The sequence below is a fragment of the Cygnus atratus genome, chromosome 26, assembly GCF_013377495.2.
Source record: "Cygnus atratus isolate AKBS03 ecotype Queensland, Australia chromosome 26, CAtr_DNAZoo_HiC_assembly, whole genome shotgun sequence".
Taxonomy (NCBI): Eukaryota; Metazoa; Chordata; class Aves; order Anseriformes; family Anatidae; genus Cygnus; species Cygnus atratus.
Window position 1 is genome coordinate 426,690 of NC_066387.1, and position 24,893 is coordinate 451,582.

The following is a 24,893-nucleotide window of genomic DNA, read 5'->3' on the forward strand; positions in this document are numbered from 1 at the left end:
AGTTTGAAGAGACTGCAGAAGGTTTCTGTAACATCAGACACATTCCAGCGTTGTCTCTGCTAAAACAACTACTGTGGTAGAGCTCTGTTCTTCCAGTGGCATTTTTCTGATCCCTGGGGCATCGCTGAAATTGCTTCAAGGATTAACCGACCCCCCCACCCATTCAGAAGCAGATGTTCCTCATAATTGCTTGATAACTTATAATGCTGTGTAATTGCAGTTTTGTGATCTGCTGACTTTATAAAACATTTGGATAGAAGCGGTGGTCAGATGGGGATGTACCTAGTTTGTTAGTATCCATCCTGGAAGTGTTGCTCACAAGAGAGCCTGCTGGCTCAGCTCCTGGGCTGGACGTGAAAATTTCCGCTGGAAAACTTAGTCTGAGGTGTAAACTTGCTCATTCTTACTATGCATGTGCACAGAAGGTAGGAACAGTGTTCTATCGAGCTTCTTAAAGTACTAGGAGACTGTAGTCCCCCAAAGCGGTCTCCTCTCGGTTGACTTTAAGCAGCAAGTTGATGCAAGAGCACTAGGCACCTTTTTAGATGTTCTTACTGTGACTGGAATGTCCCAAAGTTGGAGAATACTCAAGCCAGTAGGAAAAGTGGCTGTAAGTTAAAACACCGCTGAGCCAATTGTCAAAGATGATTTACGGTGGCCTCTTGGTTGTCTTCCTGCTGTAAAGCATTCCGGCTTGCTACAGTCTAACTTTGAAATTGCAGACTTTGTGAAAACATGTATCAGTTTGCTCTACTTTTTTGCTTTAAAAGGCAGGGTCTGGTGCCTTTTAGACTTTTCTCCCATCCTTAAGGTATGTATTATGGGTACTCTCACATGCTTATTCATTGTTTGGAGGTCTTAGTTATGTTTAGGCTCTGTAACTTAAGTCCCCGGGTGTTTTCTTCATGGCTTATTACTTGAGCACTGCACAGTGCTGCCTGGTGGTCTGGTGTTCAGCAGGGTGGGAATTGTAGCTGTTCCTGGGCTTCACATTTAACCTAGTCCTCAGGCTTTCCTCAGTTTAAAGTGTGCGAATCTGTTTAGGAAACTCATTACAGTTTTGTTACAGGACCCTCGATACACAGCCTTCTGGAATGTCCTGCAGATTAGAAACACATGACTTGAGACTTATTTCTGCCCATAATTTCGTTAATATCTGGAAAGGAAGGAAGCGTGGCCTTCAGATGGAGGGACTGTATTTGGACTCAAAGGTCTGACCCGTGCACTATCTCTTCAGGCTGTAACAGCCTCTGAGCTGGGTGACTTACTAGAGAGAGTATGAGCTGGGATATGTCATTGTTCAAGTGAAGTTGCACTTTGGCAATTAAAAATTGTTGCTGAAGAGTTTAGGTGCTGAACAATCCGGTAGTTTCTCGGTTAAGTTGAGCTCTTTCTGAAGGGTGATGCTTCCAGAAAAGTACAGTGCATGTCTGTGGCATTTGAGAAGTTAATTTTTAAAACGGGGTTTGCTAGAGTGTGATACAGGCTGCCTGCATAGAAGTGATTTGTGGTCAAGCCAGGATCTTTGCCATGGGAACAGTAATTATGGCTTCAGGCAGCAGGCCAAGAATGTTGTGAGGAAATTCCAGTCCCCTCCTATGGCTTCAGTTAGAGGCTGCAACAAGCTGGCTCTTGTGGTCCTTCTGTAACAGGCGTGATCACACATGTGAGCCACATGCATACAGCAAGGCACACGGCTGCTGCGAGTGCAGCGCTGGTTGTGTTGGGGAAACTGCTCCGTCTAACCTGGCCAAACTGCTGTGTGCAGACAGTGCTTAGGCACCTGCCTTCAGTTTATAGCTAACTGTCCTTCGCAGGGGTAAGTGGTAAGCCCTCAGGTAGATCGTGAGGACTCTGAATTCTTTACGTTTAATGGAATTTTAAGCTACTGGTTGAAACACAGGTGGCAAGCAAGACTGCTACCAGAGGCAGCTATTAGAGCTGTTTAAAACAGTTTCTCTACAACAAATGTAAAACATTTGATGTGGAAGCTAGCTGAAATTACATACATTTGGAAAGGAAACAAGCTGATTCCTGTTGTAGATGAAATTGTCTGAGACTTCCTAGAAAGCAATCTGTTGATGAAATGGTTGTAGAAAATTCTCTATTTTAATCTTAAGCCTATCTTGCCCTTTATTTTTGAAATCATCACAGATAGCAAAGTATTTCGCAAATGTGACTTCTACTTCCTGTTTTTAATCTCACAAGTGTAGGGATGGATTCTGGCCACTTTCAGGTATTTGATCTCAAACCAGAAGATGTAGGTGTGCTCGTGCCACACTTGCCATCTCAGTAGCAAGGAAGAGTGAATGTTAACTTGAAATTCTGTGCGATTCTGGTATAGCTGTCTTTCAAGCTTCATGTGAAACCTTGACAAGTGCTGTGCTTAGTTCAGCATGTGCGTCTTGGTAATCTCAATATAATTGCTTGGTCTTTGTTAAAGCAGGTCCCGGTTATTACACAACCGTGATGTAGGTGGGATTGAATTAGCGTGGAGTTCCTCCTAAACCCGCACAGTCAATTTGCTGTTTTCTGGATTTGGTCACGGTATTTTTTCATAGGTTCCATTTGTTTCAGAGTGACTCATCCAGCAGTGTTTCTTTCTGACAGTGTTTGCATTAAGCTTTCCCAAGAGCCGGTCTGCTCCACTGCAATGATTTTAAAAGCTCAAGGCTGACTGCTAGTTAAGTTTCAACTTGGGAACAGTGTATCATAAAGCCTGGGTGTGTGCTATCCTACAGAGCAAGAATGACTGCATTACTTCAGTACGGAGTTTAGGAATTTGGGGCTATTTAACATGGCCCCACCTTTTATTTGCTCAAAGGGCAGGTTTGTTTCGCAGGGTGTCTCCATAGCAGCTAAGGCTGAGCGAGGCAGGGAGGGGCCGGTGGGTGAGCGGGCTGGGGATCTGGCTCGGCCCCACGGGCAGCCTGTGCTCGAGCTCGGCGCAATCCCCTTGCGAAATCCCCATCAGGCTGTGTGAGCAATGGCTTTAATGTAATGCTCCAGTTTCTGGTGTCTCAGGCTCAAATCTGCATGGAGGCGATGGAAGCCGTACCGGCCGTTGGGGCAGTACGTGCTGCAGGGAGGCAGTTTCCCGAAGGGCTGGGTTCCTTGCAGTGCTCTGACCAACAGCCCTAGTTCCAAAGGTGCTGAAATGTGTGCGTACGCAGTCTGAACCTCAGTGGGAAGCTTCGCGTGTTCCATAAACGATAGAGGGGGGTGTCTGCATTTGAATTCGTGCATAAAAACCAGCCATGAGCCATTTTGGGGACTGAATTAATTTTTACTCAACTCCTGCTTCTGGGCCTGACCGGATGATGGATTGCGTGTCCCACACATGGGCACAGTGGAGGGATGAACGCCAGAGCTCCTAACTTCTGCCTGTGGGGCAGCGGGATCCTGGTTCACTCAACAGCCACTTCAGGCTCTTGAAGTTATTTTGTGTTAATCTCAACTTTTAAACTTTCCTGGGATTGAAGGATATGCTTTTATCGCGTGTTCTTTGGAGGTGTTGTCACAAAAAAAAGACTGTCTGCTAATGCTTCTTTTATACACTGCTGCACCTTTAAATGACTAAAGAATCTGTGAGGCAGGAGAGGAAAAAGGAGTGTGTGGGAGGGATGCAAGCAAACCTTGCTGGAAGTGAGTCTTCCATGGAAGATGAAGAAAACTGGCATCATTCTTCCTAGTAGCTTAAATTTAGCTCTGTTCCTAGCTCTTGAATCTCAACCGAAAATGTTGGAATGCAGCATAATGAGTGTGAATGATGTCATCAGACTGGATTTCTTACTAGCTTCTTTGCAAAGCGATTGGAGTGAATCGGGGTTTCGAAGCACACATTCTTCAATTCCTCAGGGGCTGACGTCGCATGGAGCCCTTGATGCATGCTTCGGGTACGCTCAATTCTTTGTGTTCCAAGAATTTTCCGCTTTTATCAGAGCCGGGGGGAGGGTTGTGTAAGCTTCTCAATGATCTGTGTGTATGGTAGGCTCTTACTGGGTCCAAAATCTTTACAGATGCAGGGAAAGTGTAGTGGAAGGATGATGCTTGCATGCTCTGGCCAGGCAGTCACAAGACTCGACAGGGGTTATTAATCTGAATTCCCAGAAGAGCAGACCGAGGACTTTGAGCAGCACAGATTTTTAGTTGTTTTTTTGGGGGGGGGGGGGCCGGGTGGAACTGTTACCTGCTTTGCTTTTCGTAAAGGCGTGGCAGCTTACAGCTTGTGTGCCTCTTAAATCCTCCTTTTCCTTCACACGGAGGGGTACTGCTCTCCTCCGTCTGCTTAAACCATTCAGTGGTGTCAGTTGTTCCATATCCAGGGCAGAGAGTACTGCTGCTAGGCAGGATTTGCTCAGTGGGCCAGGGATAAAGTTTCTTTTGTAGGCCTGAGGTTTGGCTAGCCTGGAGTTTGAGCTGGCCTTCAGTTGTCACTGCTTTCACTTCCTGCATGCCCATTTTGCCATACTTTAATTCTGCTTTCTGCCCATAACACTTGCAGTGTTCTGAAAGCTGTTAGCATGTAGTAGTGTCACCTGTTTGTCTTTACACTCATATTTTTATGGTCATTTGATTTGTATATGTTTCTAGCCTTTTGTGTAGGCAGAATGTGGTGGGTTTATTGTAATCCATTTAAAAGAGGTGTCTGGATCTTAAGTGGATAATGAGTTATATAGGGCAGCTGAGAATTTCTGCAGTACTTCGAGGTGTGCTGGTAGAAGCTGGGATAATTTCTGGCTTTAATTCCCAACTGTGGTATAGTTTAGGTAATATCCTAGTGAAAAAGAGACAATTTGTAATTTTATATGAATTAACGATTGCTTTTAAGCTGGGAAAGCCTAGACTAGTTCAAAATTCTTACTTTTTTGTTAAAAAAACAAGTTTGCTTCCTTTTAAAGCAAAGAAGACAGAGTTTGGGGGATAGTTGAGAATATAACTGAAGAAAATACGGAATGTTGGGGTTCTGCCTTGCAGCAGATTTTCCTGAATTAGGGAAGGGAACTCAAGTATTGATAGCAGCCCTACACAGAGCATGAGTGTGTTATTAAATTAATGCAGCTTGAGCAATAGGCCTTCTGTAGCCATGAGTGTTGCAGACAAAAGGAGGCTGCTGTCATAGAAACGCTCCCAGGCGGTGTTTTACCTGTCAGCAATGTGTCCAATTGGTGATTTTGGTGGCAGAAGCAGCCTTACCCTGGACTAGGTAAGATTTGGCGATGCAACTTTAAAAATGGTGTATTTTCCTGTAAGTAGGAAGAGATTTGTTAGCTCAAATGGAGAAGTGTCCGTAGAGCGGTGTTACTGTTAGTGTATTGCTGTTTGTGGTAATCTCTTCATAAAAATACCAGCTGCAATAGAATTGGCTGAGCAGAAATGCCAGCAGAAATGGATGTCTCCTGCGAGCAGGGCTGTTGGCCTCAGGATGTGAGAGCTGTGTCTCGGGGTGCGTGCGGCATGACCGGGCTTCCCCAGGGCAGGGGGAGAACAAAGGTGGAGAAGTGCTGTGGGGTGACCCTGCCAGCAGCTGAGCGCTCTCCTCCTTCCTTCCCACCGTGGTTTTACACTTAAAAGATAACCAAATAAAATCGTAATGCTTCAGAATCCATACTTTTTGTAGGGCTCTTCCAAAAAAAAACCCAAATACTCAACATCCGTTTTTGTTGGTGGTGAGAAGCTCTTTAAAGCTAAATCTTTGAGGCAACCAGGCTTGGTTTGCTCCTTCTGGTCCTACTGAACTAGGTTGTTTTGTATGGAGCAATTTATTTGTAACGTGGTTTTGAAGAAAAGGCACTGAAGTCTGGGAAGAGCTCTTGGCGATCACTGCAGCTATAAAGGATCCCTCTCGCAGCTCGTGGTGTGGAGTGCAGGCAGAGTGGTTGTTCCCAGTTTACCTTGGGTTAGGTCCTTCCAGAAAGCAACCATCGCTAGGGATTTCTTGTAGTTACGAGGTGAGTCCTGACACTAGCAGTGAAATGACTGCTGAGGAAAGCAGCAGCTGATGCAGTTTGCTCCTGGTGAGGAGAGCTTGCCAGCACTGCCTGACGCGTGGTTATGGTGGTATCCCCTAACCTGAGCAACTCGGTGGTACGTAGGGCCTGCACCTCTTGGGTGTGTACTTGAAAAGCTGTTCTGAGGGGAGTCTGTGGAGTGATGTTGACACAACTGTATGGTACTGTGTGTGCGGGGTCTGAAGTTCCCTTGTGCAGAGGAAGGACCTCGGAGTCATGGCTGTCCAACTGCTTTGGTCGTCCTCCTCTGTTTGCATGTACTTCCAGCTGGGAAGCTTACAAATTGACTGCTGCTGCTTTTGATGTCGAACAATCATCCCCCTCTGCCTCCTGGCTCTGGTCACAGCGGGCAGCAGAGACTGTCTCCAAGATAAGAGGAGTGGATTTGAAATGCTCTTTCATTAAAGAAACACTGACATGTGGAAACTAGCAGCAGTGAGCACTCCCTGTCAAAGTGTGCTGCAAGTAAATCTTTAAATATGCAGGAAAATGTTTATTCTAAACAAGCCATTAGGAAAGTTAAATTCAGGGAACTTGCATTCTTTCCTCAGTCGTATAAACATTTGTTTTTCTAGGATATAGTTTCCTAGTGGTGCCTCCACAAGAGCCAGATATGTGGCTGCTCGTAGCATGTCTGTGGGGATCGAGGGGCTGGCCGTGTACTCGCACAGAGGCCTTGATTCGTGCTGGCAGTGTTGGAGTCGGGTACATCCAGAGCTTTACAGGTGCCTTAAGAACTCTTTAGGGCTCGAAGGCCCATTAGGGCCTGATGCAAGTGGTTTCATTAGGCCCATAAACACTGCCTGCACGAGGAGGTTTGTTGTTTGCTGCTGGGTGGCTCTTGTAAATAGCTGCTGGTTGTGTCCCAGGCTGCGGGAAGTAAGCTGGCTGGGGCATTCGCAGTAACTTGGGCACACGAAGACTTACAGCAAGCCGGTGGATTCTTTTGCCTTGGGATTATGTGTTAATTTGTCATCAAAAGGATGGGCTTGCAGTATAATAGCCTCCCAGACTAGCTTGCCTCTTGCTTGTACTCAGGAATCCCAGTGCTAATTAGAGCAGCTGTTAAAAGGCCTATTGCTAATTACCACTTTGTGAGAGGGAGACACTGCTGGGTGTGTGCTGCCTTTGGAGGACCTGGGCAGCGCGGTGCAGGTGACCAGCAGTAGTGCATGAAGCATGGTTTTGGAACCCGGCCTAATTTCCCCTAGTCAGTACATCAAAGTCCTTGAGCTCGTCTTTGAAGAGGCAGCAGTGAGTCGTCAGACGAGAAATTCAAGATTTGAAGAAGAAAAGGAAAAAAAGCACCACCCAAACCCCTCTGTCTGTAATTCGGTGTTCTGGGGCTCCTTGCGTGACCTACTTTTCCAACCTGTTCGCTGGTGCGGCAGCAGAGCTTTTGTTATCTCGCAGATACTGTTACTGCAGTTGCCACCAGATACGGGGCTCGGTGGGCGATAGGGTTTCTGGTGGCTGCGGTGTGCAGCAGGGGATGTTTCCATCCAGGTGCCTGGGAGTTAGCAGAGGGATGAGCTTGGTTGCTTTTTTTCTGCTGGTAGAGGTCTTCTAGTGTGACTACTGTGTAAAAATCATTTTGAAAGCTACGAGAAAGTGCTTCTGTAACTGGATGTATATTACTGTGCTTGCTTGCTGCTTGCAGTAGGCTTTAAAGTCTTCTCTGTAGCTTGTTTGAAATTCTTACCGAGTTTAAGTGGCATTGTTTCTGTAAGTATAGATGGTGCGAAGAAGTAATTTGTTGTAGTGTTTGCTTTTTGCCTTAGTAATGCTTTTTTCGTACTTCCTCCTTAGGTTAGCACAGTGTATTGGTCAGTGCAGGTAATTTGGTGACTCTGCAGGGAATGCTGCAATGAGTTGAAATGTGTTAGTAATCTGTTAGAGGTTGGTTAGCATTATTTTCAGGGAGCGAAGAAGGGAAATGCTAAGCTCCTGCACTTCCCTGTCTGTATGCCAATAGGTGGAATTATACTGTGCCTACAGCTACTAAAAGGCCCAGAATAAATGCATTTCTGTTAGTTCTGTGGTATCAGTTTGAGCAGTGTAATTCCAGTAGGAGCAGTTTGTTCTAGTTTTTGATCAAACATGTTCTTCCATAGTTGAAATGCATGACACTGCAATATGGAAAAAAATCAAAGATGTTGGCATGCTCTGAGCTTCTCGTTCTGCAAGTAGCCATGACTTTAGCAGTAAGCTCCTAGTGCAAAATTAAGGGCGTGATCACAGATTTTGTACCAGTGATACTCAGGTTTCTCTACTTCAGAATGCTTGTCTGTGTCCTCTGACTGGAGTGTGCTTACTGAGACTTTTACTGTTGTCCTAGAAGAGTGCAAATTATTGTATGCCTCCTCCTGTAAAAAATTAAAAGTAGTTCTTTCCTGGGAGCTTCATTTTCTTGATTTTTTTTTTCCTCCCCCATTTTCTGGGGGGAGGAAGGGGAAGAGTTCCATTTCTTTCAGTTCTCAACATCTCCAAGTTGCGTTGTCTCACTGTCACTGGAAAATGGCATCTTTGACCAAATGAGTTGTAACTTGCCTTTTGCTCAAGACTTCCTTAATCTTGGTAACCCCCAGTAAAATGGCTGCTCTCATCATAATGAATGGCATTAAGAGTGAATTAATGAGTAGGTGAGACCTATCTGTTTTGCTGTTTCAGATCAGCTATGGGGTTCTAGCTTAACTTAAAAGAATGAAAATGTCATCTGACACCAATAGTCAGATCCTTTTTTCTTAAGGAGAAAGAATGTGAATCTCAGCGCATGATGCTTGATTTAGTGGCTTCAAACAACTCAGCAATGCCTCAGCTCCTGAGATTCCTAGTGTTCAGCTATTGGGTAGTGCTACTCAGTTACTAAATTGGATCTTACTTATATTTAATTTATGTTGACAATGAGGCTGACTGTCAGTATGTTTTCACTTCTGTTCAGCTTCTCTACAACTTAATCTCAATTGTTTTTCTGCTTTCAGAATACCTGAATAGGATTTAGTAAAGATGCTGTCAGTTTACCTTTCTTCTTTTCTTTTCCAGCGGGGATCTGACGAGCTTTTCTCTACTTGTGTTACTAACGGACCCTTTATCATGAGCAGCAACTCTTCTTCTGCAGGTAATATTGCCTATAAGAAAAGAGCAACATATGATAAGTATTGTGAGTACTGAGGTCTGTTTTTTAGTGTCATCTTAATTTTTAAATCTATATTTTTCTTACTTATTGAGCCTGTTGTAAGATGTTGCTGAATAGTAAATGTCTGCCCTGTACTTTTAAGGTTTGCAGACTGGAAAATTGTTGCAGGACAGTTGCTGAAATGATTTTTAGTGTTAGAATGTGCAGGTTTTGCTGTAGACTTGAAGCACAGGTGAATGTAATGTAGGATTGTTTTGGCTGTATATAGCAATTTGCTGTTATTTAGGAGTCTTACACCATCTAGAGGTTAGTAGTCCCTTGCAAGACAGAATTCTTAGGTGCTGAGTTCAGAACTTTGCCTTCTGTGCTTGCCAGTGTCTTGAAATGCCTTATTTTGGCCTACTGTAATCTTCTGAGGCCCTTACTGTTTTGCCCGTAGCTTCCCTGCCAGACTGTATCAGCTAATGTCTGGTATTGTGCTGCTGATAGTCTTTCGCCATATGTATAATCCAGCTGATCTAAAGTTATTTTGAGTCATATTATTTGTTTTAGTATCACTTGATCTAAGAAGTCCCTTTCAAACTGCTTCATTACTAAGAATGTCAAAGTGAAAAGGAACAAAGCAGCAGTCTAAAATTAATGGCTCAGACCTACATGGAGTAGAGTTGTGGGTGGGGTTGTGTATGTACTGTAAACAAGCTGTAAAATGGCCACTGGAGAGTTGATTCCATTGCACTGGCATTCAGCTACGTCACTCACATGTCATTTGAAAAATGAGTAAAACCATGTGTATTCAGACTCTGGTTAAGTTAGACCATGGAATTTCTCTGTAACAGCGATAACTGATGGGGGAGCACCATGTATGTCAGAAGTGGTAAGTGCATGATGTTGCATGGAACTTGCTTTTCTAAGCAGTGACTTTTTTTTACAGCTAATGGAAACGACAGCAAAAAATTCAAAGGTGATAGTAGAAGTGCTGGGGTCCCGTCCCGAGTAATCCACGTCCGTAAGCTGCCCAGTGACGTTACGGAGGCAGAAGTCATTTCTCTGGGCTTACCTTTTGGCAAGGTCACCAATCTTCTAATGTTGAAAGGAAAAAATCAGGTATTGTTCCTAACTGGAAGCAGAGGTTGTCAAAGGCTTGTCATCTTGTCAAAGATTTTGTCATCAGTAAACCAGATCTTAAGTTTGAACAACTGTCGTGCATTAGGAGTCAGTAACTTCTGCATGCTATGTTTTACTTTTCTACAATTGTCCCATGAGCTGTAGAAAATACTATTTTCAGACTGTACATGGAGCAAGTCCGTAATTATTGGTTGTCATTTATAATTAGCATTATGCTTGGTTTTAAATTACAGACCAGGTAAACGACTTGGACAGCAGTGCTGTGAGTTGGCCTTTTTCACTCAAGCTAGCTTGGTAGTTGAGTAACCACCAGTGTGACTTTGCATATTAAGGACACCTTTACAGGTACAAAAAATGAACTAGGCAAAGCTGAAACACTCTTGGGTAATGCAGGAGGTGTGCACTAGTTTGGTAACTAAAATCGTCTCACAAATTAAGGAGTAAAAAAGCAAGCCAACTTTAATCATCACTTAAAATGCTATGTCTTTAATCTTATTATGAAAATGCGCCTCTGATACGTTGCGTGGTATGATTATATGTAAGTACTTAATGTAATGACTCGCTACAATCCCTTGCATTTTTGCTCTGAAGTAGAGGAGACCATAAAGGTGTGGAACAGTGAGTAGGCTTACAGCTCTGCAGAGAAGTATGGAAAGTCGCTTAATGTAATATGTAAGCGTTCAGAGTCTGGGTTATTGCTCTATTCTAGTGTTCCTGCAGATGTTTCTGTGGTTGCCAGTTAACTAAGGGTAGTGTAAAGATGTTAGGGTGACTGAAAGCTTACATCACTGTCAGTCTGGTATGTGAATGTGTGGAAATCAATGCTTTTTGTTTCAACTGCAAGTTCCTCCTGAATTTATCAATCACGTGCTGTTGTTGAGTGTTGTGTTGTCTCCTACTGTGAGCTGCTTCAGTAAGATGTTTGATTGATTTGGCTTTCTGTTCAGGCTTTCATAGAAATGAATACAGAGGAGGCAGCCAACACCATGGTAAACTACTACACCACAGTCACTCCAGTCCTTCGAAGCCAGCCCATCTACATCCAGTTCTCCAACCACAAGGAGCTTAAGACGGACAACTCTCCAAACCAAGCAGTTAGTTTTTCTTTACATTGTCATACTGGTGGGAGGGACGGACAGTTCTCAGCTGATTTTGCTGCTGGTTTCAAGAGACTTGGTTTAACTATGAAAGTATTAAAAAGCATGATGATTTCCTGTGAATGAATGTAAGTGCTTCTCATCTAGGTTCTAACAGACTGCTTTCAGAATGGGTGCTTTTGATTGCCTCTTTCCCCTTGCTAGTAGTTTTTCATTTGCTACTTTGACTTTTACCACAAGCTTGTAGTTTATGGAATAAGGTCTCCTATAACAGCTTTTGTCCAAAGTCTCAGCAGACTTAAATGAGCTGCTAAAACTGCCTTGATGTCGGGAAGAACATGCATTATAAATACGAGATCATGAGAAAGTGTTTAGCATTCTTTAATTAGAAACAGTAACTGAATGCATACAGACATGATTAATTTCTAGTGCTATAAAAATGCTTCTGATACTTGAAAGTTTTATATAAAAAGCTCTAATGGGGCAGAACTTGTCTGCCATAGAGTATTTGTTACTGATAAGTGCTACCTTTCAGGCAGGCAGCACTTTAACACAATGATTCTTAATACTTTGTCAGGTCTATCTAGAGTTTATGTGCAGATGTGCCCTGCATGGTATAAAAAGTTCCCTTTTTTGTCTCAGCTGCTCTTGGCAATCTTTCAGGACAGGAACACTGGAAAGAAGTTCAAGTTACTTGTACCTCCTTATCAGGGTTGGCTGCCCAATACACCCAGTTTGCCTCCTCTCATTTTTCAGTCTGATTTACATCAGGATCAGAGCATCTAATGCTGTGCAGATGAAACACCACTACTTGGTTCATCTAACTAGAATTTGGCGCACAAGTGAGCGCAGTGTTGTACGAGAAGGGTGAATCTACAGGAACCTGCAAGTCCATTTCCGCTCCTGGATCGCTGTAGAAGCTGTGCATAAATCGTTTAGTTTTTGTCAGCTTCTGTAGTATTCTGGAGATGGTGGCTCATTCTAGGAGAGCCTAGTTTTACCTCTTTCCTAAACACCGGAATAATCTTGCTCCATTGGTAGGTGCTGAGCAATATTTTAGCAGTAGCAGAAGTACTTCATGCTTTACATAGTTTGTATTCTGCTTTGCTGTTATTGATAGGGGTGGCCTGGTATTGCCCATGTTTAAAATGTGCTGAAATCATTGTATCCCCCCGCCTTAGGAACAGTAAATTGCTACCTGGTGTTCTGCTGTTGTGTACTGTGCAGTTGGGAATCTCAAGAAAAGCTGAATGTGTATTTTTGCAAGCAGGAGTGTCAGTCTAACAGGATGTTTGGTTCTGCAGCGTGCCCAAGCAGCTCTGCAAGCAGTGAATTCTGTTCAGTCGGGAAACCTAGCGCTGTCAGCCTCTGCTGCAGCAGTTGATGCAGGAATGGCAATGGCTGGCCAGAGCCCTGTCCTGAGGATCATTGTTGAGAATCTCTTCTATCCTGTCACTCTAGATGTTCTGCATCAGGTAAAACATTCCAACGCTTCTTGAAGATTGTCCTGGAGGAAAGGGTAGCAACAAATATGGAATTATTGTATTTTAAATGCTGGTGTTCTAACATCATGTGTCTTTATCTGTAAAGCAAGTTCTAAGAGGAGCAGCTTTGAGCATAGCTGTCAGATTTCTACTTTCTAGACACCCTGACACATATGTGAGGTTCATCTATTTTTGGTCCCAGTCTGGCCAGATTTTAATTTCCAGAGATTTGTCTGCCCATTTTAGTTGGATTGCAACCTGGTAACAGTAGAAAAGACCAATATTCACCTTTTCAAGACTGCTCTTCATATTCCAGTCATATTCTAGTTATGGTTTTGTGGAAGTAGTTGCTAAGCATCACTGTGGGAGGTAGAGGGAAACAAATGCAGTATATACAAGTCATTTAAGCAGTAGCCTATTTGGAAAGTTTATTCCTGCTGTCCACTATGGTTGCTTAACTTAATCTTCATGTTCAAAATGCAAGCTTGACTGCATTTAAGAATCCCTAAAATTCTGGAAAATGTTCTAGCTTACGAAGGTGTGTATGAATGAATCCTCCTATATAAGATTTCATGACAAATTGAAAACTTCATTAAGGATGCACTTCAGTAATCCTGTCACTTCTAGTCAGATGCTATGATGTAACACAAACAATGCCTGATACAGTTTAAAACCTTACATTTTCAAGCTGGAAAGCTAACAGGGCATAACTTATCGTTTCTGCTCTTAATAATGGAGGTGAAATACGAAGTTCCATTACTGGAAATGAGGTAACAAGGCATGCAAATATTATCTTGCAGATTTTTTCCAAATTTGGTACAGTCTTGAAAATCATCACATTCACAAAGAACAACCAATTTCAGGCTCTGTTACAGTATGCTGACCCAATGAGTGCTCAGCATGCCAAACTGGTGAGTAATATGTTTGCAGTGCTAAACACCTGAGCTATTTAAAATTCTAAGCTTGTTTTTGTTAATGCTTGTTTTTGTTAATCTTAGACAAATGTTAGAAATTAACATTTTGGAGTACCTGGTTATCGTATTAGGCTTATGTAAGCGTTACCCTAATGGCAGATTGCATGTGCAGGTGGGAGGGAAATTCACCAAGGCCAGTATGGTGTAACCTGAGTGAGTACTGAAGGGAATAGAATGGTGTGATGCTAACTCCACACAAAGCAAGATACCTGCCTGTCCTTGGATGCAGCACTACCTGGAATGATGTAACACCTTCTCTCTTCAGAGATCTGTTACTGTGATGTATAATATAAATACATCTTGGATTTAAAAAGTGATTTATTTCCTTGCAGTCTTTGGATGGACAGAATATCTACAATGCCTGTTGTACACTGCGCATAGATTTCTCAAAGCTCACAAGTCTCAATGTAAAATACAATAATGATAAAAGCAGAGATTACACACGGCCAGACCTACCTTCCGGGGATAACCAGCCCTCTCTTGATCAGACCATGGCAGCTGCTTTTGGTGAGAATTCTTAGAGTGGGAGTAGGACAAATGTAACTGATACTTCTGCCAGTTGGGGAAAAGGAGGGGATGTAATCCTAGTATATTTGGTCATATATGATTTTATAATACAGTGTGATTGGGAAATTTTGGAATCACTGAATCTGGCTACTGCAAAATACTAGTATGTACGTATGGTTGTGGGTGCACATTGCTGCTTTGAATGCTATTTTTTGTGTGGACTGTTTTAACATGTTACCATCTGTCTGGGCTTCTAGTGCCATCTGCTGTTCTGACTACAATGCAGACAGCAATAATTTGGGGTGCTGTAACCCGTACTTTGAAAACTACTGTGTTTAAACAGTTACGGGAGTTGCTAGCTTGTGTTGAGGTCAGCAGCTAACTTCTATTAGCTGCCAGACCAGCGGAGTTGGAGAAATGCTCTTTCTTCAGTTCTTGAAGACACTCAATATTGTTTGAGACATTTTTTACTTAGTGGTTATGGTTTAGCTTCCAGCTAAATCTTTATGTTGAAGGACATATGGAGGTGTTACAGCTCAGTCTAGAGTTTTCTTGCTGTTGGCTCTCTATGTATAATGTATATGTCTTTCCCAGGTGCCCCAGGAATAATCTCTGCCTCTCCATATGCGGGGGCTGGCTTTCCTCCTACCTTTGCAATTCCTCAGGCTGCAGGTACTGTACTTCGTAAGTTGGAATTTTATATAGGTTCTCTGGTTGTTGTTGAAGCATCTTGATGTTTTAGAGCTGAGTAGTGATGGGGGGCTAGTCATGTAAATCTGACGTGCTGGCATTTGGCATGTGAGTGAATGGTGTTTCAGTACATAATCTCAACTAGGAATGTGAGTGTAGCTGTAGCTCCTCTGCCTCGGCTATATTCGCATGGAGAGAAGAAAATCTGAATGTGAGTTGGTAAAGGCAGAATTTAAAATTACTGGGAAATTTAGGGGAGGCTATTAATCTTTTTGTATTCAGCACTTCATGCGGTTGCTGAGGTTAGGAACTCACTTTTACACCTGTTAAGGTGGTTAGAAGGAAGGAATCTTTTGCTCTTTCATAAGTATTTTGAGTAAAGCTAGTATTTAAGCATCAACCGAATTACTTGCACTACTATATTTGCACTGAGGCTTACAGCTCATGTTGCAGATAACAATGTAACTACTTACATGAGTAGCCAAATGTCTGAGTTTAAGTACTTAAGCTTTAGGTGCTAGACTAAACAGTTTTTACTTTATTTTTCATAGCATACCAAGCTATGACTTCCATGTAACTTGATGTAATTTCCTTCCTAATGAGAAACAAGTACAAAACAAATTGTTTAACCACTGATATTTTTCATATCTTGTCCTCTTGAGGAAATAAACCGTGTCACTTTAAGTAATTTCATTTAATTCATTACCAGTGGTTTCCAGAACTTTAGCTCTCCAAAGGAAAGAACTTTAATACAGTGAGGTGCCAGATGTTGTGAGCAATGTAGAAATGCCTGTAAATGAAACTAATGTTTCTCCGTTCATGAGAAGTTAGCTGATGGTAGCATATAATATTCTTTTATATGCATGGTTAAAGATTGAAGCATTTTTGGCATGCACTGGTTGGAAAGACCCTTACAATTGCACCGTTTGTGATGCCTTTCCTGCACCAGCAAAGCTGAGGCTTTGTGCTGATTCCGCTTCTTGTGAAATGTGAAAAATATTGTAGTCAACAAGATCGTGCTGAGGCATCTGTTAAACACCAGGCACTGCAAGAGCAATTACTATTAGAAATTACACCATTTCCTGCAGCACCAGAATTGGAGGCTTCTGTTGCTGTTAGTACATAGTCACTGTGTTTTGAATGGTTACTTGCATGTTGCAGAAGGTGCCATGTTCTCCCTTCTGGTGCAGCAAATACACTAGAGTACGTGCTGTTAATTTCTTTACTGGTTAATATTCTTTAATTTCCAGGCTTGTCAGTTCCCAATGTTCATGGAGCACTAGCTCCTTTGGCTATCCCATCAGCAGCAGCTGCAGCGGCTGCAGCAGGACGGATTGCCATTCCCGGCCTCACTGGGGCAGGGAACTCTGTTCTGCTGGTTAGCAATCTGAATCCTGAGGTTAGTGGAGTCCTGATTTTACTTTTTTCTCCTTCCTGTCACCTCTACTTTCACTTTCTGAACACAGATTATGCTGAAACTCATTGAAAGTGAAATCCTACTATATCTTAAAGGAAACGGCAAAACTAGAAAAGCAGATGATGTGCTCTGCAAGCTCTGAACCTCAAAGCAGATCAGTACTCTAGTTGCTGAAGGGAAATGAGAAAGTCCATCTTTCAAATTAAAATCTTGCTCTTCTTTGGTTGAAAGCCAAAGATGCTGCCTGCCTGCTCTTGTCCCACAAAGACTACAATGCCTGTCCCCTTCCTCCCTTCCATTTGGAACCTCCCTGCCATTCCCATGCAGTAGTGTCATTTGGGTCACAGAATAGTCATGTCCATTCTTTCTTTCCCTTAGCATGTTCTAGTTTTTTAATACATTAATTCAGAACTACAGAGAGAGTTCATTCTGACCTTTGCTCTTTCTGTGTAGTGTCTGGACCCCTGCCAGCTTGACTTTGTACCTGTGCAGTTTTCCTCTGCCATGTGCTTGCACATTTTTCCTTTCCAAGATTCCTGGAAGGTTCTCTTTTTAGCTAAACCCCATAACAGCTCACAGTTTACATGTTCAATTCCATTTAATGTAGTGAGTTGAAATACTTGGGTTTCTTCAATAACAAAGCAGGAAAATTTGAACAAAAATCTTTAATGGAAGACTGCATCAGAGAACTTGATATGGGTATCTTGATTTTTTTAGTCAGATTTTGGCTCTTTGTTGGATTGAAAGTGTAGAATCTTCTATTGTGTGCAATAGAATATGAGTCTCTGTTGAAAGCACTTTTAACTGGTGGGACTGCACACACACCTTAATACTACTTTGCAAAGCTATAAAACTTACCAGTGATGTCAGAGTAACCACAAAACCTCTTTTGCATCAAAGGAGAAGCCTGGATGTGATGAGTAATCAAAAAATATTCAACTCTTGATGAGAGGCACTAATTGAATCAGTAGTTCAGACTACTCTTTATCTGTCATTACTATTTTCTCCAGGGCATGAAATAATGGCAGGGGCTGTGATACCAGCTTTGATTTGGATGAGTTGGTTTTTCTGCCTAGGAACTGCTCTGCCATTCCAGGAACTGTCATCTCTGGCTTGGTCCCAGTGACCTGCTGTTCAAACAAAAGTCTTAAATATTAAAAGCTGGCATTGCTATTCTCAACTGATAGAATACTGTCTAGTTTTTTTTCTTGGGATGATTTTGTATAGTCTGGATGGCAGTGATAGGTTAAAGACCGTGCTTTACCCCTATTTAACCTGCATGTGTCTGGTGTGCACAGTTCTTGTTTAAACAGGAGCAAGCAGTTATTTCATGCCTTGTGATTTTTTGAGCTCTTCACTATCCATCCAGCTTATCTTTGGGCTAGAGAGACTTTGATACTTGTACTGAAGCTGTGAACTAACAGATCTGAAACTTTTTCCATTGCCTGTATAATCAGTGTTGTAGAAACTTACCTGTGCCACAACCAGTTAGTAAAGAGACAGTATTTCTCTGGAGTGACTACTCCACAGCGTGTAAGGCTTTTTCCTGAATCAGAATCCTGGAAATTAAAATGACTCTTTTCCACAGTGAGTGGAAGAAGTCTGGGTGTTTCAGCTTGCATTGACTTTGAAAGCACTTTTATCTGTGTGCAGTTAGTGTTGTTGCTGGGAGCAGAGATGCTTTTCCTTTCTGGATTAGCAGCAGTACTGGGCTTCTGCAGTGTGGGGCCAGTGCGCTGAGACAGATGGAAGGGAACAGACTTCTGTTGTAAACGTGGTACCAAGCTCCTTTATAACAAGAACTTCTACCAGGCCTTTGAAGTACTTCTTTTTGTAGTGGAATAACTGCTCATCCAGATATTTTGCTCTATATGCAGCAGGTAATATCTAAATTGGCTTCTTTGGGTGTTGTTACAATTAAGTATGCCATATAGACTACTTCCTTCAGTCATTGGTCCTAAAGCAGCAACTACAGCTGTTTTGACTTGACAGTTGAAGTCATTTCTTCTAAGAAATGCTAGTAATCAAAAACAGTATTTTTAGACAAATTTTAGGGAATACCATTGCAATTTAATTAGTGTTAAAGCCTGTAGAAGTCACTCTATTGTGATACTGTCTCTTACTTCTTTGTATATCTTAAGTAAAAATGCCTTTTCTTTATCGTTGTGTTCCACTAGGTAAAAACCTATTAACTGTTTCTGTAAACAAGTTATTGTATGTAGAATTCTATAAATCTGACTGATGGAACACTACATATTTCCTTATGTATTTACTGACCTGTGTTTTTTGCTACTTTTTTCTTTTCTCCCCCATCCCTGAATTTTTTTTCTTCCCCTGATCCGGAATTTCTTTGCCAACTGACTGCACGGTACTTCTGCTTCCTGTTGTTGCTTGAAACAAAAAATAAAAACATTCCCCTTCCAAAAAAAAAAAACCCTGCTCTTCGGAAACCAACCTGCCCTTCAATATTAACCATCTTGAAAACTTCATCATCCATCAACCAATTTCGCCATTTCCTGCGGGGACTCTGCCCTTCCTCGTTGTGGACGATTTGTGCAACCTCGCTCTCCCCTTCGATTCCTTACCTCTTCCCTGTCCCTCCGCTGCCTTGCTCTGCTGTTCTCTAAAGAGAGTTACACCCCAATGCCTCTTTATTCTTTTCGGTATGTTATTATTCACACTTTTTATTACCTTGTTTTTCATTTATTTGAGATTACTTTTTTTGATACTTCAAAAATGTACAGTTTGCAGTTTGCCATTTTTTGAATGCGTAATTTTTACATTGTTTACTTAGTTTGCTATTTAATTTATTTTGCCTTTATTTTATGTTCGGTTATGCATGGTTTATTGCTTTGCATGTCTTTTTATAAGAATTTTAAATTGTGGTAGCATGCTAAATTGTCCAGTCTTCTGGCATTTAGATTTTTGCTTTTTTTGCCGAAACCCAGTATCTTTTTCTTTAATGTATTGTTCCATTATTATTCTGCTATATAAGAATTTTCCTTAAGTAGAGCAGAATAAGTAAAACATGGTTGGAATGAGATTAGTTCTGGTTGTGAATGAATGTTTTTGCTCTTGGATTGATTAGCTAATATTAAGTTGAATGAGACTTCCTTTTTTCCCCCTACCTGAAACTATTTTTCCTCACTTTCTGAAGGAGTCTATGGTGATGTGCAGAGGGTGAAGATTTTATTTAATAAGAAAGAGAATGCCCTAGTTCAGATGGCTGATGGAAACCAGGCTCAGCTTGGTAAGCAAGCTTAAATTTATCGGATTGTTAGCATTAAGAGATACTGGTAATCAAAGGTTTAGTATCAGTGCTTTCTCCTCTTCAAAAAAAAAAAAAAATGAAAAACACACAAACTGTTTGTGCCCTTAATTGCTTGCCTTCATATGTAGGATGGTTTTGGTGCAACTCTAGAGAAGGTAAGGTTTGTTTATGCAAGATAATCCAGAGGGAAAATAATGGAATAAGCAGTACTATAAAGCGGAGTAATAACACCTGTCGTGGAGTTCCTGGAAGATGTGATAACTGCATAGGGAAGAACTCAAATGAAATTCTAGCTTTGATATTTGTCTGAACAGAACTAAAATACCATTGTAGTCAGTGCTGTCTTTAACTGTTACAGCTATGAGCCATTTAAACGGTCAGAAGCTTCACGGGAAGCCAATCCGTATAACATTGTCCAAGCATCAGACAGTGCAACTTCCCCGTGAAGGACAGGAAGACCACGGTCTGACTAAGGACTATGGAAATTCTCCTTTACATCGTTTCAAGAAACCAGGCTCCAAGAATTTCCAGAACATCTTCCCCCCTTCTGCCACTCTTCATCTGTCCAATATTCCGTAAGTATCTGCATGGAGAGTTTGTCTCTCTCATTGTGGAAATATTTGCAAATTTAGTGTGAGTGTGAATGTTGTCAGCTTTTTAACTTCTGGCAGAAGAAAAGATTGCCCATCTTCCTGTCATTCCTCAGTCTTTCCAGTTCAAAGAGCTACTTGACTGGTAGAGAATTTAGGAAAGGGTCTGATGGGAGCTGTTTTAGAGGTGGTGATGTACATTTGACTGGAGACATTATTTGTTTCAGACCTTCAATAACTGAAGAAGACCTCAAGATGTTATTCTCAAGCAATGGTGGGATGGTCAAAGGATTCAAATTCTTCCAGTAAGTGGTTTCCTCTTATGTCCTGTCCTTACCCTGGGCTCTCCAGTGTGAAAAAGGTAGAAGCACTTGTTTCTTATCAAAATCCAACCCAGGTTAAGAGAACGGCAAGCAGAATTGTTGCTTATGTAGTAATTGACTCATCTGGAATAAAGAATTCTAGAGTAAGCCTGGATTGGGTTCATGGTGAATGACTTGATGAAAATCTTAGGGTAGCTGAGTGAGAAGTTTGGATAGTCATGTTTGTCTTACAGATGTACTCTTCCATGTAAAAGGACAGTATGTTGCAGTTATCCAGGCAGCTGATTTTCTGCCTGGTCTTGAGTGCTGGTTAAGAAAGCATGTACTGACTTAAGCTCTGTGTACAATGGTACTGAATGACTTAAACTTCTGTCTTGTCAGGAAGGACCGTAAAATGGCTTTGATCCAGATGGGCTCTGTGGAAGAAGCCATTCAATCACTCATTGACCTCCATAATCATGACCTGGGAGAGAATCACCACCTGCGTGTGTCCTTCTCAAAGTCCACCATTTAAAGCTTTGGAAGGCATGAGACAGAATGGACTTAACCTCTTGGGTTCAGCCTTGACCTTAGAAGGCTGAACACTAGGGTTTCAACTTCCATCATTCCAGAAAAAAAGCCACTTTAAAAATGCAGCTGAAGTGACCTTAAAAGACCAGAGATTTTATTTTTTTAAAAAGAAATCAGTTTACCGGTTTTTAAAAAAAATTAAATCTAATTCATATTGCTAACCTTGCGGTGATGGGTAACAATCTTGACTGTTCAAATAAATCACAAGTTAAAGTTTACACTTTAGAACCTGCTCTGGGAAATTCCCCTCCCCTCCTGCTCCTCCTCCCCTGAAAAGCAGATCCCAACAAGTTTATCAGGTTTCACATTGATGCCTTTTTTTTCTTTACCCATCCATGCCTTGAAAGACCTAAAACCACTGTGTAAATTCACTTTTGCGCCTTTGAGTCAGGATTTTGCAAAATGCATGGTGTATAGGAGCTCCCAACTCATCCAGCACAAAAATAAGTTGCATTGATCCTACCTAAACTGTGCATCTGCTATCCTGTGCCTTAAACTTTTTTCTTCTTTTGGGGAAAACATCTGAATTGTAGGGATTGGATGGGAGAGTTGAGGGGAATGGATGAGCTCTGGCTCACTAGATCAGCTTATCGTAGTGAAGGACTAATGAAGCTGGCAAAGTGGATAAAGAAAATATTGGGCTTTGACTCTTTAGGCAGTTGTATCCCACTGTCCATGATGTCTCAATTTGCATAGGATCATGTCTTCATGCCACTTTCCAATCTGCTTGTGGTTTATCTCCATCTGCAAACCTTCCAGTGGGAGTTATTTAAGATCCTTTGTGTGTAATGTTCAGACCAAGTAGAAAGGTCTGGGTGGGGAAGCATTCCCAAGACCAAATCACATTCCATTGTCAATAGCAAGTCAACAGGCTCTGCCCTTCACAAGAGCGTTGATCAAGATATGAAATTAACCACTGTTGGACACTTGTGAAGATGAATCATAAAGAATTTGTCAAATTGTGTGTATATATATATATCTCTAAATACTTGGCTAGGATTTGAAGAATTATTGAATATCCCACATTTAGAAAGGTGTTCATGTGAGTCACCTTCGTGCCCCTAATTTGAAATTAACGAGACCAATGTAGCTCTGCCATCATTCTTATAGCATGTCTTCAGCATTTGAGCTTTTTGTTTTAATTCTTGTATTATACTTTTTGATGCAGTTGCTGTCATCTGTGCCTAGCAATATTTCCAGTTGACCAAATATTCTAATCTCTTTATATGCAAAAGAAATAGTTTAAGTACCTTTTTATAGAATGATAAGATGGTATAAACGTAATCTAAATTTACTCCTTTGTGGTATTACCCTTGTATACTGTACTTTCTTATTTTTTTTGTAATTGAAACTGTAGGGCAGGAATTTAGTTATCAGGCTGAGGTCATGACTGAGGATGAATTAATGTAATGACATTGAAACATGCTAAGCTAAGCAGACTTTTAAAGCAATGTGTTTGAGATAACAAGCACAATTAGCTTGTGAATTTAAGTAAAAGGACCCAGGCTAAAGTTTTTACCTTTTAACCTATAAGCCCAGATATTTTTAAGTTATAGGAAGGGAATCTATTATAAGTAGAATGCAGATTGTTTTTTCCCAATGATACAGCGACCATTTTTTTTCTGGCTTACAACTCTTTCCTGGGCCATTCTGCCTTCTATTTTGTGTAATCCAATGTTGCCTTACGTTTCCCTCTAACCTGCAACCTGTTCGGATGCAAAATAACAAGAATCTTGTACTTTTTTTCAGGGTTTTTCTGCAAATTGTGGACCAAAGTTTGTTTTTAATTGTCTTAGTGTTGCAAGTTATGATTTCCTTGCTTAGTGTGGGAGCTCTTGACTTGCCTAGCACTGAGTGTTTGGAAAAGTCTTAACTTTTCTTAGTTCCTCCCTGAAATCTTGAGGATATGCATTATGCTGGAGAAGTGTGTGAAGTCTGAGTGAGGGTTCAGCTTGGGTTGCTGGCATGAGATCAGTAATACTTGTCTGCCTTAGTCTTCAGTTGGAGGCTGAAAGGAGTGTGAAACCATGTTAAATGAAAGTGTTGCCCCCAGTTGAGCTGAGAAAAAGTTCAGCTGACAAGTAGACACTGGTTTCAGTTACCTCTAAATCTGAGTAAGCCTGTTAAGGAAATCTTGATCTGCCTCTCTGAAAAATCTCCGTTTCCTTGCCAGCATCTTACATTCAGCGGTGCAATTTCAGATGTCTTGGTGGTAGTTGTCAACTCGAATTAGTTTGCTCATCTGCCTTCCTTCCCAAATGGAAAACAGTAAATTGATTCCTCCTGCAGCCGGGGAGCACTGGCAGTGCGGCTGGTTCTCCTGAACATGCCCTAGGCAGCACTACCTTAAAAGATCCATGCGCAACCCAAGTGGAACAGCTGTGGTGGTTTAACTTTTTAAAGCATTCAATCAACCTCACCCAAGACACTGGGAAGAGGCTTATTGGAATGAAACCTGTCTGGTGGCCTTTAACATTGATTTGGTCAACCCACAGGCTTTATATATTTTGCAAAATGCAAGCAAGTGAATTGAGGTAACCCCAGAACCCAGACAATTGTGGGTTTTTCCTTTGGATCCCTGTGTTTGCATGTAAAGAATGTGAGTAACAAAAGGGTGTACATATTTATAATTTTTTTATACCTGTTGTAAGACATGAGGGGGCAGCAAAACCCAGTTTTTTATGGTGAACAGATGTATTGTATATTTTGATAACAGCTATTACAGGTTCAGTATTGTGGAAGGTGGGGTGGGGAGGGTAAGCATACACAACATCAGAATTCCATTGCCTCTTTCAAAGAATGTTTGTAATGCAAAAAGAAACAAAATTAAAACTATTTTATAACAACCTTTGTACCTTTCTGTAGCTCCATTATTTACTGTTCAGATTGTAGAAAGCAGTTATTGGCCAGTCTGTACTTGTGCTTTCAATAAATTTCTTCTGTATTCTTTGCTTCTGATTTTCCTCTCTCTTTATTGTGCCTATTTTGCTTCTGATTTTTCCTTCTAATGTAATTTCAGCTGCCTCATACATAACTTTGACTTTTTCACATACCTCTGGGCTGGCAGAGTGTTTATTCATTCATACTAGCACCTCTGTGCAGGGGCCAGGATGGTGAACCAGGCCTGGGGCTGCGTGGGGTGACCGAAGCCCCCCTGATGTTCACACTCCAGCCCTTCAGAGCTTGACCAGTGAAGTTCAGAGGTATGAGGTTATAGGGCCTTAACTGATGCTCTGCCTTTGTCACATTCCAACCCTTTTTTTTTTTTACTTCATGTTCCTAAACTTTCCATATATTCTAGCTAATATCCATGAAATAACCAACTCTCCAGTCAAATACATAATACTCTTTGTAGTTTTGTGCTCTAGAAGTGTTGAAGCTTTCTGGCTAGCTGGATGTCTTCGTGCTGAGTTTCCCATCCAGTGCCCTGGTGTGACCTGGCCAGGTTGCTGTTCTAGTGACTGGGAGGGGGCTGGAGGCTTATCTTGGTTCTTGGGGTTACCCTGATGTGCAAACGTGAGCTGTGTTGGTGGGCATACCTGGCTGTTCAGCTCCTTGGGGAGCCAGGCCTTTTGTCCTGGAGGTTTTGACCTCTCCACAAGTCCAACTCAGTTGAAGGAAGTACTTTCTGAAAGTACATGCTCTGGTGTAGACGTGGACACCTCAGCATCCTGAAATTTGGGATCACGAAAAACAAA

The 24,893-nt window shown here is 41.7% G+C and overlaps 1 protein-coding gene across 5 annotated transcripts in view; it reads left to right on the plus strand.

Moving 5' to 3' along the window:
- The window catches only part of PTBP1 (polypyrimidine tract binding protein 1), a 30,622-nt gene extending 6,469 nt beyond the window's left edge, over positions 1 to 24,153 (plus strand). For 3 of the 5 annotated variants that reach the window (XM_035570011.2, XM_035570014.2, XM_050715593.1), the window contains 13 exons: positions 9,054 to 9,129; positions 10,079 to 10,251; positions 11,220 to 11,366; positions 12,674 to 12,844; positions 13,654 to 13,764; positions 14,160 to 14,334; positions 14,929 to 15,006; positions 16,275 to 16,423; positions 19,071 to 19,104; positions 19,599 to 19,691; positions 20,071 to 20,287; positions 20,530 to 20,607; positions 21,007 to 24,153. In XM_035570011.2, coding sequence (XP_035425904.1) covers positions 9,054 to 9,129; positions 10,079 to 10,251; positions 11,220 to 11,366; positions 12,674 to 12,844; positions 13,654 to 13,764; positions 14,160 to 14,334; positions 14,929 to 15,006; positions 16,275 to 16,423; positions 19,071 to 19,104; positions 19,599 to 19,691; positions 20,071 to 20,287; positions 20,530 to 20,607; positions 21,007 to 21,139 — 1,635 coding nt within the window. In that variant the 3' untranslated portion in view covers positions 21,140 to 24,153. Of the gene's footprint in view, positions 1 to 9,053; positions 9,130 to 10,078; positions 10,252 to 11,219; positions 11,367 to 12,673; positions 12,845 to 13,653; positions 13,765 to 14,159; positions 14,335 to 14,928; positions 15,019 to 16,274; positions 16,424 to 19,070; positions 19,105 to 19,598; positions 19,692 to 20,070; positions 20,288 to 20,529; positions 20,608 to 21,006 lie in introns of all 5 variants that reach the window. The other 2 variants (XM_035570010.2, XM_035570012.2) reach the window with 1 other exon arrangement.
- The last annotated feature ends 740 nt before the right edge of the window (positions 24,154 to 24,893 follow it).